Genomic DNA, 21,030 nt, shown 5'->3' with positions numbered 1-21,030 from the left:
CTTCCCACATACTGTCCATCCCATCCAGCGCCCTGAGGTGGGCATCATTTCTCCCACTTGATAGATGAGTGAACCAGACCCTGAGGCAGAGTAACTGGCCCCAGGCCTTACACAACTATGTAGTGTCAGAGTCATGATGAATCCTGTTTATCTATAACTTCTGATGAACTGAGCTACCTCGTGCAGGACAGGCCCAAGGGAAGGGGCTCAGGCCAGAGTGGGAGCATTGAAACAGGGTTCAAACTGTCTGTCTTTACCCAAACCAAACATTAATTTGCATACTAATAGTTTAAGAGCATAGATATAATACAGACCTCCCCCAAGAAGTGACCTTTGAAGCCAACTTCTTCTTCATGTGACGGAATACATCAGACACCCTGTCTGCTGGGAATCCTTACCCTTCTCCTAGTGAGCCATGGTTTCTGGCCTATCCAGAAGCTCTTTACAAATACAGTGCATGAGATGTGACATTGACAGGAGCCCTGGTCTGTGGGTCGGCAGTTGCTTTGTCAAATGCAATCTTGCCCTTGGCATAGCTCGTCGTTCAGGAGGATGGAGGGAGTGGACAAGAGAGAGGGAGGTAAAAGAAGAAGGGAGGGAAAGGAAGCAGGATGCCTGGCTGCCTGGACCTTCCTTGGGCTCTTGTCCATGAGAGACAGCCATACCTACCTCTTTGGGGTTTGCCAACTCTTGTCCAGGAACCTATTGGGCTAGAGAGGAGGGAAACTGCAGAGTCTCCCCTTTTTTTCTCTTTTGCCCCCATGAGGAGGAAGTGAAGTGGAGCAGAAAGAGCACGGGCTATGGTTTGAGCCCACTGGAGTCTGTACTCAACCTGGCCTCCCCCTGGCTTTCTAGCTGTGTGACTTTAAGCAGGTGGTTTCAGCCCCTCTGCCTCTCCACTTTTTCCTCCTTAAAATGTGGGACACAGTGCCCTCCTTGCAGAGGCTGATGGTTCTGTGGGGTGTTCTGCACGAGGCTCCAGCCCAGGTCCTCATACAGGACTCTCATTCTGGAAGGCCAGGTGCCTGGCTCTCCTTGGGGCATGGTTAGGCTTCCTGGCTGCCTTCCTGGGGCATTTGCATGAAAAAGAACATGGGTTTTAGAGTGAGAAGGAGGGGGAAGTGAGTCTCTGTTTTTCCATTTGCAAGGGCAAATTATTTAGCATATCTGAGCTTGTCTTAAACTTTCTGTTTTCTATTCCTTTATTTCCACATCTGGAAAATGAGTATCTGAACCATTCTACCTTCATATAGCTATTGTGAGGACTAAATGAAATAATACCTGTGAAGAACCTTATATCTGTATTACTGATATTACCAGAGAGGTGGCTCATGTTTGTAATCCCAACACTTTGGGAGGCCAAGGTGGGAGCATTGTTTGAGCCCAAGAGTTCAAGGTTGCAGTGAACTATGATCATGCCACTACACTGCAGCCTGAGAGACAGAGCAGGACGCTGTTTTTAAAAAAATTACTGATATTGATTATTCAGTAGGCCAGGGAAGCCTGTCTACCAGCCTGCAGGACGTCGTTGTGTTCGCCTGCTCAGTAAATGGTAACAGACAGACTCTCTTCCTAATGTTTACACATAATGGATTGAACTGGCTTTTTAGCATCATGCTTTACCCATATTTCTGTTGACAGCCTGTTACTGTGTGGAGAGAATTGCTGGATAAGAGCCACTAAGATCAAAGGATCTTTACAGTGGGCCTTTCAGTATATTTGTTCTATACTCATGGACTGAAAACTTACTGAGCACTTGCTGTCTGAATGAGGCAAAAAGGAAGTGTGTGTGTGTGTGTGTGTGCGCGCGTGCGCGCGTGTATGTGTATGTGTATGCATGATTTGTTTTGTATGCGTATGTGTGTGTGTATGCATGATTTGTTTTTACCTTAAAATTAGTACATCAACTGTGTAATGTGCAGGACATTTAAAAAAACGTCAGAGCCATGACAGATTCCCAGCTACTGGGATCCAGGACACTCTCTTTGTTCTTCTTCTTTATTTCTCACCCTCCCTTTTGATGCCTTTCTCACCTTCCATATTACCTTTCTTTATTCTTTCTTTATTTCTTCTTTGAGTCATTCTTGTATTTCTTCCTTGGTTTCTTAATTTCTCTTTCTTTCTCTTCCTTTCCTAGTACACTTCTGCCCTCAGGTCGTAGATGCATTGAAGGGCATCTGCTGCTGTGGCCTTTTGGATGGGAACCCTCTAGGTCTCAGCTAGGTTGGTTTATCAACTATAATATATTCCTCGATTCGGTAAAACAGCCTGCAGCAGAGCAACGTGCTTTTACCTCCTCTGGTTTTTTTTTTTTTTCTCATCACATTTCCTCCCTCTCTTTGGTTTCTTCTTCCTTTCTAGGGGGTTGAATGGTCTCCTCTCAGTGGTTTTTTTTTTTTTTTCTTGAGACGGAGTCTGGTTCTGTCACCCAGGATGGAGTGCAGTGGCACAATCTCGGCTCAGTGTAGCCTCCGCCTCACAGGTTCAGGTGATTCTCCTGCCTCAGCCTCCCAAGTACTGGGATTACAGGCGTGTGTCACCATGCCCAGCTAATTATTTGTTATTATTATTATTATTATTATTATTTAGTAGAGACAGGGATTCACCATGTTACCCAGGGTGGTCTCGAACTCCTGGCCTCAAGCAATCTGCCTGCCTTGGCCTCCCAAAGTGCTGACATTACAAGCATGAGCCACCATGCCCAGCCTTCTCTCAGTAGCATTTAACACAGACTCCTGGAACATACATGCACAAAGTGAAAAAAAATAACATTTTTAATTTCTGATTTTGAAAGTGAAGATACACATATAGACAATTTGCAAAATGTTGAAAATAAGAATTAAAATTAGCCCCTGTTCCTTCCAAAAGTCCCTGTTAGTATCTGAGGGGGGCATTATGTCCAGTTGCTCAGTAGCTTGTGCTATCCCCTCCATGCAGGTTCCATCTAGAATCTGGGGCAGCAGCAGGTAAGGCCAGGTCACTGTTCCATGGGGCTTACATGGGAGTGGAGGGAACATCAAACAAATAGAAAAGATCGTTTGAGATGGAGATAAATATTGTAAAAAAAAAAAAAAAAAAAAAAAGCAAATAGGGTGGTTTAGTGGATATCGAGCAGGGGTAGAGGAGAGTCAGAGGGTTCGAGGAATTGGCCTTCGTGCTAATGTCTAAATGATGCAAGAGGACTAGGCAGGCAGAGAGCAGAGGAAGAATATTTTAGGTAGAGAGGAAACTGAATACAAAGGCCTGGGTGGAATCACATTGAGGGTACACAAGGAGCAGAAGGAAGGCCGGTGTGGCCAAGTATATGAGTAAGGTAGAGCCGTGGATCTGATCATATGTGGTAATGGGAAGCCTTGGGAGGGTTTGATACGGGGATGTGACCTGCATGGGTCTGCATGTTTAGAGTTATTTTCTGGTGCTGTGTACCACTGTGGGGACATGGGAGGTAGAAAGGGGAGAATGGTTAAAAGTTGCAGTAGTTCAGGGGACAGACAGTGCTGGCTTAGACAGGGGAAATAGACTGTTTATTTGATTTACTTTCAAGTATCTGTGATCTATTATCTGTGTTTTGTATATGTGTTTATATGCAGACCATTTATTGCGCACTTTCCAGGTACTACAGATTGTGCTAAGCACTTTGTTTGTGTATGTTATCTAATTCATTTTCACATACCCCTGAGAATCAGGCATAGTAATCTCCTTTGAGGAAATTGAAACTCAGGTAGGTTAAAAAAAGAAGGGGGAAAAAGTCAGCAGTAGTCCCTTTCCCCGACACAGACCTTATTAGGATTTAGAGGGGCATTTTGGGGGGTCATTTATTTACAAAGGCTTAAGTTTATAACATACAGGTGACAGAATCAGCATTCAAACGCAGGTCTGACTCAGGTCTAACCACTGTCCTGTACAAATTTAAATCCTGCTATAATGTTAATGTGGGTGTAAACACACTCTGCCTACACAATAACTCAGCTGGTAGATGAGTCTCCATTGCCATGAGAATGTTCACCAGACAATCACAAAAACTCACCGTACACAAATAAAGGCTTGTTGTTCACGCATCTGTAATTGCTGTGGGTTGGTCAGGTGGCTCTGCTGATCTTGGCTGGACTCACATATCTAGAGTTCAGGTGATTTAAGCTGACCTAGGCTGGCCCGGTCTTTCATTTTCCGGCAGGCTAGACTGGGCATGTTTATGGTGATGACAGAAGTGCTACAGAAAAGGGCCAGAAACATGCAAAGCCTCTTCAGGCCCAGCATCAGAACTAACACTGTCATTTCTGCCACATTCTGTTGGCCAGTGCAAGTCGGAGACCAGCCCAGATGTGAGGGGTAGGGAAATAGGCTCTGCCTGGAAGTGCAAGTCACATGGAATAGGACATGAATGGGTTGGGAATGAGCCTTTGGCCATTAGGACATGAGTGCTTTTGCAGAGAGGACTTGTTGGACAAATAACAGATTCTTGCTGTGGGAATGGAGACCAGCTACTGTGGCCTCAGAGTCCAGAAAGCCTGTATCCTTAGGCTGTATTTGTGAGGTTTTAATTTAATCTCTGTATATATTGTGAGCACTCTTCGTTGGCCTTATAGTGTTGCTATCGTCTCCTAAGTCAATTGGCTCCCTGTATCTAAAAGGATTTTCAGAGGCAGGCATGGTTTGTAGCAAAGTCAGCTGTAATCCCTGATGATGGTATCATCATCAGGGGATGGCAAGAGGGTAAAAGATGCTATTTCAGGTTATGACCACATGGGATCCAGGAATTCGACAAGTGAACAGACCCTAAACTGGTGATGAGGAGGAGGGCAGAGGTGAGCAGGAGGGAAAGATTTGGCACCAAATTTTGAATCACTAGGAGTTTCACCCATCCGCTCTAAAGGAAACACTTTGGCCAAAATAAAAATTGTCTTCTGTTTCCTCAGCCTTAATTGATAGAGGATAATGTTATCAGCTGGCTAATGCTCATCAGTGATCAACATTAGACTATTGTGTTTTGACATTACTGCTGCAAATCTCCTGCTTTATTTACTTAACTGCCTGAATGAGGAGCACATCAGAAAGATTGCAGGTGTTGCAATTAGCCTTGAGGATTAAATAATAAGTAACACAAACACTGTGATTTGTGACTTTGATGCAGTCATAAATTTAAAAAATACACCATTGACTAGAGAAGAGATAAGGACATAGAGTGCTGCTGTTCCCTTCACTGACGACTGCTTGCTAATCAGCTAATTGAACACAAGCTGCTAAATTCTTGCTAAAATATGTAAGCATATGAAATATCCTATTTCCAGTTATACTGTTTGGAGGTTTAGCCATGCCCAGTCTGTGACAAAAGTAGAGGCCAACTTTGGGTTTGAAGGTCACTTCTATTCTCTTTCCAGATTTCTTTAAGCCCTTTGTTCCACCCTTTCCTCCAGAAACCCTCCTTGGTTCTTCTGGAAGTGAGTTTCAGCAAGATGCTTTTAGAAAGAAAAAAAAAAAAAAACCACAATGTTCCTGTAACTGCAGAGGCTACGTAAGGGGGTTGATCTTGTCCACTATGGATCTTTTAAATAAAGCTTTGGAAATACTAAGCTCAGACTTACAAATACAGGAGAAAAATGGCATGATTATCGCAATAAATAAATACCAAAAGGCATTTAAGAGAACTTAATACATTATTTCTGGTTTTAAAAATTATTAACAAAAGTTGAAAGAGTTGGAACTGCCTTACCTTGTCAGGTTGTATCTACTAAGATACTAGAATAAGCCTTTATATTGAAGGACCTGAAGAATTAAAAGCATATATTCCTTTAAAGTCTGGGACAAGCAGTGATCATTCGTCTCAGCCTCTCTTCTCATTGTCTTGTAGAACCCGGCTAATGCAGTGAAATTGAAAATTATTTAAAAGAATGTAGGAATTATAAAGATAGAAAGGATGCCACCTCTGTCTATAGAGGCAGAAGATGAGATTGTTCACCTAAAAACTAAGAGAAGTTAGAACTGTTAAAACTATTAGAACTGATAAGAAAGTAAAGTGGCTGGATATAAACCAATAGCTTTTAAAACTAGTAGCTTGCTATATAGCAGCAGTAGCCACTTAGGAAATATAATAGGGTAATATACGCTAGTAACAACTCTTATAAGACATTTAAGGAATAAACTAAAATGTGAGAGGCTAAAATAAAGGAAACTATAACTGAACTGATACATGTTTTTAAAAAAGCCCACAAAAAATAAAAATGGAGAGCATACTGTGGGTGTATTCAATATTTTGAAGATAGTTGTCCTCAAATTAACCTATGAAATGCCAAATATTATTATATTTAAAATGGTAACTTCAAATATAACTTAACCAATGTATTCTGAAACTCACCTAGAAGAGTGTATGTATAAAAATACCTTAAAAAATTTTCTAAAAAGAACAAATAACCAATAAACATGCGAGATGTTCAGTGTCTCCAGTAACCAGGGAAATGGAAATTAAAACAATAGTAAGACCAGCCTGGCCAACATGGTGAAACCCTCTCCTAAAAATAGCCTCTACTAAAAAATACAAAACAATTTTAGTCTCTACTTAAAATACAAAAAAATTAGCCGAGCGTGGTGCTGAGCGCCTGTAGACCCAGCTACTCGGGAGGCTGAGGCAGGAGAGTCGTTTGAACCGAGGAGGCAGAGGTTGCAGTGAGCCAAGGTTGCACACACTCCAGCCTGGGTGACAGAGCGAGACTCTGTCTCAACAAAACAAAACAAAACAATAGTAATAGTTGTGCATATCAGATTGGCAACATTTAAAAAGTCATATTGTGGAACATGTGCACTCTTACAAATGGTGGTGCAAGTGTAAATATGACATTTTTTGGAGGACAGTTTGGCAGTAGGTTTTTTAAATGTTTTTTTTTTTTTAATTTTAGATTCAGTGGGTACATGTACAGGTTTGTTACATGAATATACTATGTGATGCTGAGATTTGGGCTTTGATTGAATCCTCCATGCAGATACTGAACATAGTACCTAATAGATCATTTTCCAACCTTGCCCCACTCCCTCCACCTTTTTAGAGCCCTCAGTGTCTATTGTTCCCAGCATTATGTCTGTGTGTACCCAATGTTTAGCTCCTACTTACAAGTGAAAATACGCAGTATTTGGTTTTCTGTGTTAATTCATTTAGGACGACGGCCTCCAGCTGCATCTGTGTTGCTGCAGGGGACATGATTTGATTCTTTTTAATGGATACATAGTATTCCATGGTGTAGATGTATCACATTTTCTTTATCCAACCCACTGTAGGTGGCACCTAGGTTGATTCCGTGTCTTTGCTGTGGTGAATAGCGCTGCGATGAACACGCGAATACAGGTGTCTTTTTGGTTGAAGGATTTATGTTCCTTTGGGTATAAGCCCAGTAATGGGATTGCTGGGCCAAGTGGTAATTCTATTTTTAGTTCCTTGAGAACTCTCCAAACTGCTTTCCACAGGGGCTGAACTAATTTATATTCCCACCAACAGTATAAGAATGTTCCCTTTTCTCTGCAACTTCACCAACATCTGTTATTTTTTGACTTTTTAATAGCCATCCTGGCAGTATGTGTAAAAATAAAAAATGTACATGCCTTTCGTGTGAGCAGTCTCACTTCTAGAAATCACTTCTACAAAAATATGTACCTAAAAATCCATCAGTTGAGGAATTATACATTGTTATATATCCAAACTATGGGATACTCTTGACCCTTTAAAAAGTTAGTTTTATTTGTACTAACATTGGAAATTGCATATGGTATATTGATAGATTTAAAAAGTAATTTAAGATACGTGGGTCGTATAATACCATTTGGGTTAAATCACTTACGTGTAAAAACCAACATATAAGAGGTTCACATCAAGATGTTAAGAGTGATCACCTCTGGGAAGACAGTGAGTGGGACTGGGGGGAAGAGGAGAGTAGCAAGAAGCGGGACTTTCACTTTCTTGATGCTTTTCTGTATTGGTTGTCATTTCGCAGTGAACATCTTTGATCATTTAAAAAATTAATCATGCATTCTTATATTGACAATTCTTATACTAAAATTTTGAAAATCCCACAGGAGATAGGAAAAAATACCCCTTACTCGTGATGCTATTGACATTTTGAAATGAAAGGAAAAGATGAGTTTAGCTGAGTTAATTCAGCAGAAAATATAAATAAATAAGATGGCACTAAAGTATCTCTGGGGAGAAACGGGACCTGGTTTTGTTTCTCAGGTCCTTTGCCATTTGCTGTTTGATACCAGGGAAGCCACATACCTTGTCTGTGGTCCAGTTAGGTTTCCTCCACTCTGCAGGTAGGGCTGACCTACTTCCATTGGAGGAAAATCCTAGAGAGAAAGAATGCCAAGAAAGGTTCCGCCTGAATGGGAAGTGTTATTGTTAGAATGTCCACGAATGAATGTCAGAGTCCGGCATCTCAGAGGCCACCATTAAATGAGGAGTACTCTTTGTAGAAGCTGAACTCTGAAGTATGCGTCATGGTGAGGAGTCAGGTGGGGATACATGAATAAAATGTAAAAGACCATGTGCTATGGTAGAGGAGGGGTGTGTGTGTGTGTGTGTGTGTGTGTGTGTGTGTACAGCTTAAGAATATTTATAAAGCAGTAAAGGAGAACATTTTGATACAGCATAATAAACAATATTGGAGTACTAAGGAGGATCTTGGTGCAGTTAGATTTGGGAAGTATTAAGAGGTGTTTCATGATGATAGGAGACGGGTGCATATGCCTGTGTAAGTATGGGGAGGTGGGGACGTTGCAGTGATGGCACTGGGTAGCTTTGTTATTAAGTTCAAAGAGTTTCTAAAGGGAAAATACAATCCCCATTTGAATCACATGTGGTTCATTTTCTAAGATAATCTCAAGAGGCACAAGATCAAATCTAGCTTGACACTATCCAGTACAGAACTCAGCAGTCTCTAGAAGCTGGAGCTGAGCGACAGATTGGCTAATGAGAAATCTCCATCCTCTGCCAGCGCCTCAGGGCCCATCTCTTCCTCTTTGGCAAGCAGGATACAAAGAGAGCGCAAAGCAGAGTGGGGACCTAGAAGGTCACCCAGAGCATTCATTTTGCAAACTCCCCACCAGGCCTTTGCAGAAGGCAGATGAGCACGGTTTCACAGTTTTGCTAGAATGCAAGCCAGTGGCTTCATGCTTCGACCTGGGTTAGGTTTTAATGAAACCTAAAAAATACTTCACACATTGACCTACCATTGGCAGTGAGGAAGAGGAGGAGATGCGCCAAACACAGCTGAACTACATCCTCTCATTTATTAATGGGGCGTGAGAGGAGCGATTGTAAAATTCAGATGAAAACTAGAAGTTAAAATTCAGAGCTCCCAGCATACACATTTGGGTCTGGTATGAAGTTGACTTTCACCAGTAAGACACATTGAGAAACACAAGAAATCCATTGTTCTGTGGATGTTCGTGCATTTCAGTGGTCTTGCCTATAGGACCCTCAAGTGGAAGTTAGATTGTCTCTATTATGTTCTTTCTAATTTGTTAAATATTTCTTGAACTAATCCCCTTCTCACTATCTCCATTGCTACTGTCAATATGTACACTGTTTATCACAACAGCCTTGCATCTGATCAGTCCGCAGCCATGCCCCATGCAATCCGTTCATCATGCTGCCTGAGTCTTCCTTCCAAACATCAGCTGTTTGTCACTTCATTGCTCAGCATCCCTCAGTGACATTTGGATTTTTAAAAATTATATCCCCACTGCCCACCTTCTTGGCCACGTCTCTTGTGCTCGCACTTCTCCCTACTCCATGGTTTCTTCTGATTCAATGTGACAGCTACCCAAGGCTTTATGTGGTTCTGCAAAAATGCAAACCTCTGTCTTGTCTTGGAGCCTAGAAAACCCTTTTTTTTTTTTTTTTTTTTTTTGACTAATTACTCTTTGTCTCAAGATGCAGCTGTACCAAGTGTCATCTCTAGGAAATGCTGCCTAACCTCCTGTGTCTTACGTACCATTTCCTCACACTGTGGAAGCACATGAGATTTACTTCCATCCCAACATCTACACTCTCCGCTAACTGACTAGTTATTGATCTGTCTCCCTAACTCACCTGGAAAACACCCTTAAGGGGAAAAATACGTAGTTCTGTTCATTGCATCTTGCAGAGTGCCTGGCAAATGTGTGATAGGAAAGAATGAACATGTATCTTTAACTTGGGCTTCTCCCTCTCTAGTTTTTGAACATGTGTATGTGGGTTTCTGTTTTGCCTGATGTGACGTGAGTCAAGTCATACTCAACCTGCTGTGTTCTCAGAAATGCAGTGAGGATGAGTAAGATAAATCATGTTAGGACCATATATAAGTGAGCTGAAGACTCTTACCACTCATCTCAGACCATCATTAAGTAGCTGCCTACTGGGACTCTCTAGGGTGTTCATGAATTAAAACTCCTGTGTTGTTCCAGGTCAGCTGTTGCCAGCAAACCGCAATACACCGAGTCCCATTGATCCTGACACCATCCAGGTCCCAGTGGGTTATGAACCAGACCCAGCAGATCTTGCCCTCTCCAGCATCCCTGGCCAGGAAATGTTTGACCCTCGCAAACGCAAGTTCTCTGAGGAAGAACTGAAGCCGCAGCCCATGATCAAGAAAGCTCGCAAAGTCTTCATCCCCGATGACCTGAAGGTAAATTGGAACTGGTAATCAGTCTTTGGGCAAATGGAGAGTGGTATCTGCAGACAAATTAAAAGGGTGACCCCAGGAAGATCCCAGAAGCTAGTGCATGAAGGATTTCTGATTTCTTTTCCTGTTTCTTGGCATGTGACTTCTAGGCAAGTTGTTTCCTGTCTGGGTATTTTTTGAAATACACTTTTATGTCTTGATGCTGAACAGAAACAAGGAGAAGTGGTAAAATGGATTTAAAGTCCACAATGGAGTGATTTTAAGCCCACAAAGGAAGCAAATGTGCTCTTATCTGCATGCAAACCCATAAAAGTCTAATAGAATCAAACCCCAAATCTTTCAAGGTTGGAAAGAGAAAGGAAGTCATTTGAGAAGGGCATCTGAACCTCATCGCCCTCGAAGGGTTACCTTCCTTTTAGGGAATTTGTGATAATTTGGTGCTGCCATTTCCCTGTAGGCTGCGGGGAGTAACAGCCAGAGACAGGCCCTTCCTCCATATTGCCAACCTTGGATGACCAGAGTGGGATTTTGTGAAGGAAACTGGTAGTTCTCTGACACCATTTATATGTACTGTTCACTTTGTATCTTAAGTAATGATCACTTGAATATCTCACTGCTAGGTTAATTCTGAGTAGGTTTTCTCTGAAGTGTTGAAGGGACACATTATTTATAAAGGGAAATAGATTTACCTTGGAAGTCAAATACAGCTTAAAAGAAAATTAACCAGTCACACTTAATGATACCTTAGGATGAAAATTCTTTCCAAAATTATGCCATGTCTGCTAATGCCAAAATAGAACCATTTCTTATTAACCATTGCTTAGAACTTTCATGCTTCTTTCCAATCATATGGGTACTAGAGATATGAGTATTACATAGTCAAGGCCTTGGAACCAGACATAATTAGCCGTTTTTTACTGTCTGCCCCCCATCTCTCAAACCTAACTAGGGTTCCTGTGTAGAGACACTCCTAGGCTGGGAAATAGGAATTTGAGACATCGTCTGAACTGGCTTAGACCAGTTGTTCCTGCTTTACATATCTAGAAAAAATGCTGGAAGCAGAAGTACCTGGCCAATTTAAATCACTGCTGTCATCCACATTCCTGAGATTACCTTAATTGATGCAGAATAGGAAAACGTCAGGGCTGAAGGGGACCTTAGAGATTCATTTGTCCAAAGTTATCACCTTGCAGTTGAGAAAATGCAGAAAATGGAAAGCTGAGGTCAGCAGATCACTACCTATTAGAGGAAAGCTTAGCCTGGCTCCCAGGTTATCTAGCTTCACAGAAGATCACAGCAGCACGTTGGCCCTGACAAGGGCTATAACAGAGGCCCGTGGGTGACAAATCAGTGGCTGTCACCCTGAGAATCAAAAAAGGAAATCACATGGTAAAAACACCAGAAAATCTAAAGTAGTCAGGACAATGATGGTTAGACCGAGATGGGGTAAGAAAGGGGCACTATGGGCTCAGGTCTTGGGCAGTTAGGTACCTTATTTCAATGAGATGCCTTTCCTAGTCTTGTCTTCTTAGTGATCCAATTTTTTGTGTATTTTAAAGCCTCATATCTTAAACTAAAGCCAGGGATCCTGTTCAACATGGATTTCCTCTTGAATGGAGGGTAGTTTGAAAGGATGCTGCTATGAGTGATAGATAGAACTTCCAGCTAGACCTTCACAGGGTCTCCACATTCACCAAAGAGCAAGATTAGTTAATAACCCAGGTAACCTTGGCAACAAAGAGGCCAGGCAAAAACTGTCTGTGCTGGAATTACACATATTGCTGCTGTCATGGTCAGGCCTGACCTTTTCACATAGCAGCGGGGGAATGGGCTGGCACATTGTCCTGCCCGGTGTCCTTGGATATTTTTTAGTTGTGGATGAAGTCTCAAGCTAAAGACCATGAGCTAATATAAAGCAGGAAGCAGAGCTGTAGCATGTTTCTCCTTCTGGCAGAAAGGTCTGAGCTAAGGGTAGGTGGGGGAGAAGGTGTTTCTGGCCCCCAGCATTGGACAAGGAAACCAATTTAATGAAATGGCCCCCACCAAAAATGATCTTCCCTGCAGCTGCCTGAACTTCCTCTCTTGAGCCAGTCCTTAGGGTTAGCATGCATGCCCTGGAGAATGAAGGGAGAATTGAGGTTGACATGCTGGGGTACCTAGCTGAAAATCCATTTAATCACCTGGATTTCTTGATGCTTTTAAGGGTCCATTCATTCACTCGATGAATATTTTCCAAATGCTAGTGTGTGCCAACCCTCTAACCCGGTATCAGGGGCTGGGAATACTGAGGTGAGCCAATACTGATACTGTTCCTGCTTTCATGGAACTTCTAGACTGGTGAGAAACAGGGAGTGTTGACCTGTTGGCTGCGGCAGGGCTAAGTGGGTCCCTTGTTGCATGGAGGTAACTGAGTAGCCAGATGGCATCAGCACCTGGGAGATAGAGGGAAAGGGGGCAGGGGATGGAGTGCCAAGTTTAGTTTATCAGCCCTGCTCAAAATCCCTCTTCCCCCTGCCCACAACCATTCTGCGATAACAAAGGGAGGCGAGCTGGTTTTTCTAGTCCAGGACACTCCTTTTGTCATTCCTGCCTTCTGTATCCTCTTCTTGACCTGGTTCCCAGCTCCCCTCCCTCCCACCTGAAAGGTTTGTTTTGCATTCCGCACCTTGGCTGGCTCATCTGCATGTGTGGACAGGTGAGGCTGGGAAACGAAAGCACTTTAGAAGTGAGAAGAGCACTAATAAGTTAGAGAGAAGTTGGTTGTTACCCTGAAGTCAGCTGGTGACTGCCTGGGCTTTAAGACCTGGTCAGAATTGTCTTAGACCACACCAAGCCTGTGGCCTATGGTGTGACCTCCTCATTCCTCCCCCATCACATACATGCAGTTTCTACAGTGTTCCAGGGGCTCGTTCTTAGGTATCCTTCGCTTCCTGGGCTGCTGTTCCCCTGTGTGCAGAGTCTGATACATCCTAAATCAAGTCCTCTTTTGAATGTTCTTGGAAACCACACTCCCGGGCACATTGTTGGGTATAGATTTACTGATACTGTGAAGGGAGTAGAACCCAGGCTTCCATCAAAACACAAATAACTTCCGTCAGAACTGGAGGCTTCACCACTATTGTTAATATGCCTTTGGGCCCCCTCACCACCATGATGTCATGGACTCTCCTGGCCCCTCCCAGCCTCTCCCCCGCTCGCTTTCAGAAGCACAGACAACAAATATGGCCAACAGCCGTTGCACACCTGCCCTAGCTTGCTTACCCAGGTATTCTTCAAAGAGCAGCCGCCTCCCTCTACCCAGAAGAATTCTGGTATCATCTATTATGAAAATTGTTTTTTTTTTTTTTTTACCCTGTTACATATAGTTATGAAATGTATAAAAAGCTGGGGGTGCTTTATTTAAGATGATAGTACTGGTTTGTGGATGGCAGATAGGAGGTGTCTACACAGTTCCTATCCCACATTTTCTGTATTTGTGCAGGGCAAATGCCTGTTGAGGGTAATGGGCAGTTTTGGGGGTGGACTGCTGACCTTAGACTTTCCTTGCAGCCTTGGCCCCAACCCATGTGACCTCCCCCAATGCCAGCTGCCTCTTGGAATTCTGAGGGGGCAAGCACTGGCCTGATCCACTTATTCTGGGTGTCATGGAACTACAGGTAGTAGAATTGCTAGGACTGAGGGATTTGCTGTTGCAAATTGTTGAAAAAGGGGAGTTGTAAAATTCACCGGGTGGCACCATCAATGAATTGGGAAGATCTAAAAGAAGATCCCTGTTTCTGAGTCTTCTTAAGAAGTTTTTCCTTTCTGTCAGGGAGGCAGCAGTGGGGGTGGAGGGCAGGGAAGGAGGGATTGTTTTTACACTGACCACAGTAAAATGTTACTCAGGCGAATTAGGGCCCAGAGAACAGTTAAACAGGAAATTAGAGTAAATTATGTAAATTCTGGCCGCCAATATGAGTACTTTGATTAGTGGCAGGTTGAAGGCTTTTTTTTAAATTTCTATTTTTAATTACCAAAGTGTATGTATCCATTATATGATATCGTAATGGTTCAGAATAATATAAAAGGTAGAAAGTCTTACCTCTTTGCTTTGCTTCTGCCAATCCCCCTTCTAGAGGCCCTGCTTTTATAGATTAGTATAAATCATTCTGCGCCTCTTTCTATGAATATGTTATATGATTTTTAATCAAACTGGGATGAGACCATACATATTTGTGTGTAAACTGTCATTGTTTCCACCCACATAGTCACACAGTGGCATATCATGAACATCTTTCTGGTGCAGGTGGGTCATTGTTTGTAACAGCTGCCAAGTATTCCTTTGTATGACTCTATCATAACATGGTTATGAAATCTCCTAGGCATAGTTTTTCCTCATTTTTTTCTACTGCACATAATGCTGCAGTGAACAGTGTATGCTTGTGTGTATATGCACATGTATGAAGGTTGCTACAGGACAAAATCCTGGAGGTGGAGTTGCTAGATCAATAGTATATGCGTTTAAATAGTTGATCGATATTGCCAGATTGCCTTCTAAAATTTTTGCGCCAACTCATACCCAAAAAAGCATATGAGTGCCCATGGAGGAAAAGGGTTCTTAAAATAAAATGTTAAGCAGGGAGAGTAAAGAAAGTTGGAATGTCATTTAAGGGTGAGGTGAGCCACCTGCTTTCCATTCAGCCTTTGATCTCTGCCTCACTGAGCACACCTCTGCTGGGCAAAGAGTAGGAGCCTGTTGGGACAGATTGGTGGGTCCTTGCTCCAGAAAGGAAGTGTGGCTCGTGGGCCACACTCTCAGACATGCAGAAACTGTCAAGGAAGGAGACACAAGCTAAGAAACCCGGGTTGGCGCCTCTGCACAGTCCTGGAGCCTGCCTGTGCCCTGGCTGGCCCTGGACTTTGCTGAAATCTAATATCTTGTTTTTTTTTTCCCTTCTGTAACTAATGAGCAGGATGACAAGTACTGGGCAAGGCGCAGAAAGAACAACATGGCTGCCAAGCGCTCCCGCGACGCCCGGAGGCTGAAGGAGAACCAGATCGCCATCCGGGCCTCCTTCCTGGAGAAGGAGAACTCGGCCCTCCGCCAGGAGGTGGCTGACTTGAGGAAGGAGCTGGGCAAATGCAAGAACATACTTGCCAAGTATGAGGCCAGACACGGGCCCCTGTAGGATGGCATTTTTGCAGGCTGGCTTTGGAATAGATGGACAGTTTGTTTCCTGTCTGATAGCACCACACCCAAACCAACCTTTCTGACATCAGCACTTTACCAGAGGCATAAACACAACTGGCTCCCATTTTGGTGTGCATCTGTGTGTGTGTGCGTGTATATGTGCTTGTGCTTATGCGTGTGGTCAGCGGTATGTGCGTGTGCGTGTTCCTTTGCTCTTGCCATTTTAAGATAGCCCTCTCATCGTCTTTTAGTTCCAACGAAGAAAGGTGCCATGTTTTTACTAGACTGAGGAGCCCTCTCGCGGGTCTCCCATCCCCTCCCTCCTTCACTCCTGCCTGTTCAGCGTTGCTTCGTGTTCGAGCTTACCTACTCTTCCAGGACTCTCTGCTTGGATTCACTAAAAAGGGCCCTGGTAAAATAGTGGATCTCAGTTTTTTTAAGAGTACAAGCTCTTGTTTCTGTTTAGTCCATAAGTTACCATGCTAATGAGGTGCACACAATAACTTAGCACTACACCGCAGCTCTAGTCCTTCACAGGTTGCTTTTCTCTTACTTTCAGTTTTGGTGATAATCGTCTTCAAATTAAAGTGCTGTTTAGATTTATTAGATCCCATATTTACTTCCCGCTATCTACTAAGTTTCCTTTTCATTCTACCAACCCCAGATAAGTAAGAGTACTATTAATAGAACACAGAGTGTGTTTTTGCACTGTCTGTACCTAAAGCAATAATCCTATTGTACGCTAGAGCATGCTGCCTGAGTATTACTAGTGGACGTAGGATATTTTCCCTACCTAAGAATTTCACTGTCTTTTAAAACACAAAAAGTAAAGTAATGCATTTGAGCATGGCCAGACTATTCCCTAGGACAAGGAAGCAGAGGGAAATGGGAGGTCTAAGGATGAGGGGTTAATTTATCAGTACACGAGCCAAAAACTGCGTCTTGGATTAGCCTTTGACATTGATGTGTTCGGTTTTGTTGTTTCCCTTCCCTGACACGCTGCCTCGCCCCCCGATTTTCTAGTTAACTTTTTCCATATCCCTCTTGATATTCAAAACAGTTACTTAAGATTCAGTTTTCCCATTTTTTGGTAATATATATATTTTTGTGAATTATACTTTGCTGTTTTTAAAAAGAAAATCAGTTGATTAAGTTAATAAGTTGATGTTTTCTAAGGCCCTTTTTCCCAGTGGTGTCCTTTTTGAATGCCTCATAAATTAATGATTCTGAAGCTTATGTTTCTTATTCTCTGTTTGCTTTTGAACGTATGTGCTCTTATAAAGTGGACTTCTGAAAAATGAATGTAAAAGACACTGGTGTATCTCAGAAGGGGATGGTGTTGTCACAAACTGTGGTTAATCCAATCAATTTAAATGTTTACTATAGACCAAAAGGAGAGATTATTAAATCGTTTAATGTTTATACAGAGTAATTATAGGAAGTTCTTTTTTGTACAGTATTTTTCAGATATAAATACTGACAATGTATTTTGGAAGACATATATTATATATAGAAAAGAGGAGAGGAAAACTATTCCATGTTTTAAAATTATATAGCAAAGATATATATTCACCAATGTTGTACAGAGAAGAAGCGCTTGGGGGTTTTTGAAGTCTTTAATATTTTAAGCCCTATCACTGACACATCAGCATGTTTTCTGCTTTAAATTAAAATTTTATGACAGTATCGAGGCTTGTGATGACGAATCCTGCTCTAAAATACACAAGGAGCTTTCTTGTTTCTTATTAGGCCTCAGAAAGAAGTCAGTTAACGTCACCCAAAAGCACAAAATGGATTTTAGTCAAATATTTATTGGATGATACAGTGTTTTTTAGGAAAAGCATCTGCCACAAAAATGTTCACTTCGAAATTCTGAGTTCCTGGAATGGCACGTTGCTACCAGTGCCCCAGACAGTTCTGTTCTACCCTGCGGGCCCGCACGTTTTATGAGGTCGATATCGGTGCTATGTGTTTGGTTTATAATTTGATAGATGTTTGACTTTAAAGATGATTGTTCTTTTGTTTCATTAAGTTGTAAAATGTCAAGAAATTCTGCTGTTACGACAAAGAAACATTTTATGCTAGATTAAAATATCCTTTCATCAATGGGATTTTCTAGTTTCCTGCCTTCAGAATATCTAATTCTTTAATGATCTGGTGGTCTTCCTGTCAGTCCATCAGCAATGCTTCTCTCATAGTGTCGTAGACTTGGGAAACCCAACCAGTAGGATATTTCCACTAGGTGTTCATTTTGCCACAAGCTGTAGATAACAGCAAGAGGTGGGGGTGTATCAGAATTGCAGTACAATTGGAGTTGCAATACATTGTTCAGGTGAATACTAAAATCAAAAACCTTTGCAATCTTAAGCAGAGCTAGATAAAAGATATCAATGTGAGACACAAGTGGACGTAGAGTTGGCCTTTTTACAGGCAAAGAGGTGAATTGTAGAATTGTTAGATGGCAGTAGTCATTAAAAACAAAGAAAAATGATGTCTTTAAATGGAGAATTGTGGAAGGATTGCAGCATGAACCATCCAAATTTATGGCCATATCAAATGGTAGCTGAAAAAACTATATGTGAGCACTGGTCTTTCTTGGAATTAGATGTTTATATCAAATGAGCATCTGAAATGTTTTCTGCAGAAAAAAATAAAAAGATTCTAATAAAATGTATTCTCTTGTGTGCCAGGAGAGGTTTCAGAAACCTACCTCGTCTTAAACATTTAAACAGTTTGGAGTCTGTACAGGTGCCTTATATGTAAGTCATTGTCACGACGCACACCCACGAACACTCCCTCTGGACTGGCTGCCTCTCCATCCAGGGCAGTTAACTAGCAAACAAGGCGGATCTGCTCCATGGAGCGGGGGGCCCATGGCTTGACTCTGAGTGATTTGGGTCAACCAGGGTCAGACACATGTCTGCACACTGCAGCTATTATGAGAGTCCCTTTGTCATTTTTCACCTTTTCATCCTAAGCATCTTTCAGAGATTAATTATTTGGCCATTAACAGGGAATCCAAATCATATCACACTGACATCATCTAGAGATGATTTGGAAGGAGCAGCTTAGGACCTCATGATGAGGTCACATTGTTGTTTCTTTTGACTAGACTTGGCAAAGAAAGGCAAACATTGACCAGCCTATCTTTCTGCTGGTGCTGCCTTAAGGAGGTAGTTAGTGGAGGGGAGGGCTGTAAATCATTATTTCTTTCTCTTCAGAAAGTGGCTACTTGGAACCACTCAAATATCACATTATTGGCAAGACTGTGATAGGCCTTTTGGCTTCAAATACAGCAGGCCTCCATGGACCCATCCCTCGAAGCAGAAGGACCCTTTGTTTGAGGAGAATACAGATGGGATTCCACAGTGGGGTGGATGGGAACCTGTACTAGATAACCCAGAGGTTCCTTCTAACCCACTGGTTTGGTGGGGAACTCACAGTAATTCCAAATGTACATTCGAAGGTCTAGGGTCTGTTTTCAGAAGAAGCAAGAAGAATTATCAGTGGCACCTTCCCCACTGTCCCAGGGTAAAACAATAGACATTCTGTGAAATGCAAACCTATACTTTGGTTTTTCTAGTAGTTTATCTCATTTTACCCTAATCTTCCTTTAAGGAAAACTTAATCTTTATCACAGTTAATTAGAGCGATCCCAAGGCAGGGGACCAGGCCTGCTTGCCTGTGTGTGATGGCAGTTGGAGATCTGGATTTAGCACTGGGGTCTCGGCACCCTGCAGGTGTCTGAGACTAAGTGTTCTGCCGTCCAGGTGGCGATCACCTTCTGCTTCTAGGTACTCCCACTGGCAAGGCCAAGGTCTCCTCCAGGTTTTTTCTGCAATTATTAATGTCATTTAAAAAATGAGCAAAGCCTTATCCGAATCGGATATAGCAACTAAAGTCAATACATTTTGCAGGAGGCCAAGTGTAAGTGTGTGTGTGTGCGTGTGTGTGTGTGTGTGTGTGAATAAGTCGACATAAAGTCTTTAATTTTAAGCACCTTACCAAACATAACAATAATCCATTATCCTTTTGGCAACACCACAAAGATTGCATCTGTTAAACAGGTACAAGTTGACATGAGGTTAGTTTAATTGTACACCATGATATTGGTGGTATTTATGCTGTTAAGTCCAAACCTTTATCTGTCTGTTATTCTTAATGTTGAATAAACTTTGAATTTTTTCCTTTCTTTCATGTATTTTTATTAACAGTTGGCTAGCAATGGTATTCTGTTCTCACCTCAGTAGCAAAGAGACCATTTATAGATTATTACCTAGATAATAAAATGATAATACTATATAATTAGTAATAAATTAACATTTATTGGGTAGTTATGTGCCAGTCACTGTGCTAAACAAGTAGATGGAGTATTTTATTCCATATTAGCTCTATGAGGTAGGGACAATTATTATCCCCATTTACAGAAGACAAAATTGAAAGGGGAGTTAAGTAGCTTACCTAATGTTACAGAGGTAAAAGCGGCTGAGATGAATTCTGATCCCTGGAATGAGCATCATTTAGAGGGGTGGTTCCCAAAAGCCAGTCCACAGAGTGTCTCGTTCTCTAATATATAAAAAAAAATTCAGCAAACATCTAGGAGTATAAATCCAGAGATTCTCAATCAGTAGTTCTTGGATGGGGCCTGGAAATCTGAATTTTTAAAGTGATCCCAGCCAACTCCCATGTGCAGCCAAATTATTGGTGTTAAGGATTTATAGACTTGGCTCTTAATTCAAGTTCATGACCCTTGGGGGATCTATGCAGAAGCTTCAGAGATTCCATAATTATCTGAAATTGTATGCAACTTTTTGGTGTATAAACACATTTATTTTGCTGTAGAGAAGACTTGTCGCTTTTTTTGTTTACTTCCCTGAAGGAACCTGTGATGCAAGGGGGAGTAAAACTCCTGATTCCTATAAGAAGGCTGACGTAGAGCAGTGGTTCTCAGCCCACGAAGCCCAGTGGATTTACCTGGGGAGCTCAAAACCAGCTGCGTGGGGCTGCAGCCCAGGCCAAGAAACGCAGCATCTCTGGCATAGTGAGAAGGGGACTCTGTGTTGAGGAGTAGAATTCTGGATTCAAATCTGTCACCTAGTGGGTATGTGACCTTGAGCAGCTTCTAAACAGTTTCGAACGTAAATCTCATCTGTAAAATGAAGGTATACTCACTTCTGAGGGTAGTGGGGGGAACTAATGACAACAAATGAATTG

At 42.1% G+C, this 21,030-nt stretch overlaps 1 protein-coding gene across 3 annotated transcripts in view; it reads left to right on the top strand.

Annotated features, from left to right (window-relative positions):
- The window catches only part of HLF (HLF transcription factor, PAR bZIP family member), a 60,488-nt gene extending 40,480 nt beyond the window's left edge, over positions 1-20,008 (top strand). For 2 of the 3 annotated variants that reach the window (XM_008011412.3, XM_037993677.2), the window contains exons 3-4: positions 10,429-10,649; positions 15,599-20,008. In XM_008011412.3, coding sequence (XP_008009603.1) covers positions 10,429-10,649; positions 15,599-15,814 — 437 coding nt within the window. In that variant the 3' untranslated portion in view covers positions 15,815-20,008. Of the gene's footprint in view, positions 1-10,428; positions 10,650-15,595 lie in introns of all 3 variants that reach the window. The other variant, XM_008011411.3, reaches the window with a different exon arrangement.
- Positions 20,009-21,030: the final 1,022 nt, after the last annotated feature.

This window comes from Chlorocebus sabaeus, chromosome 16 (genome assembly GCF_047675955.1).
Source record: "Chlorocebus sabaeus isolate Y175 chromosome 16, mChlSab1.0.hap1, whole genome shotgun sequence".
NCBI classification, from domain to species: Eukaryota; Metazoa; Chordata; class Mammalia; order Primates; family Cercopithecidae; genus Chlorocebus; species Chlorocebus sabaeus.
The sequence above is the reverse complement of the archived record's forward strand: the minus strand, read 5'-3'. Positions and strand labels throughout refer to the sequence as shown.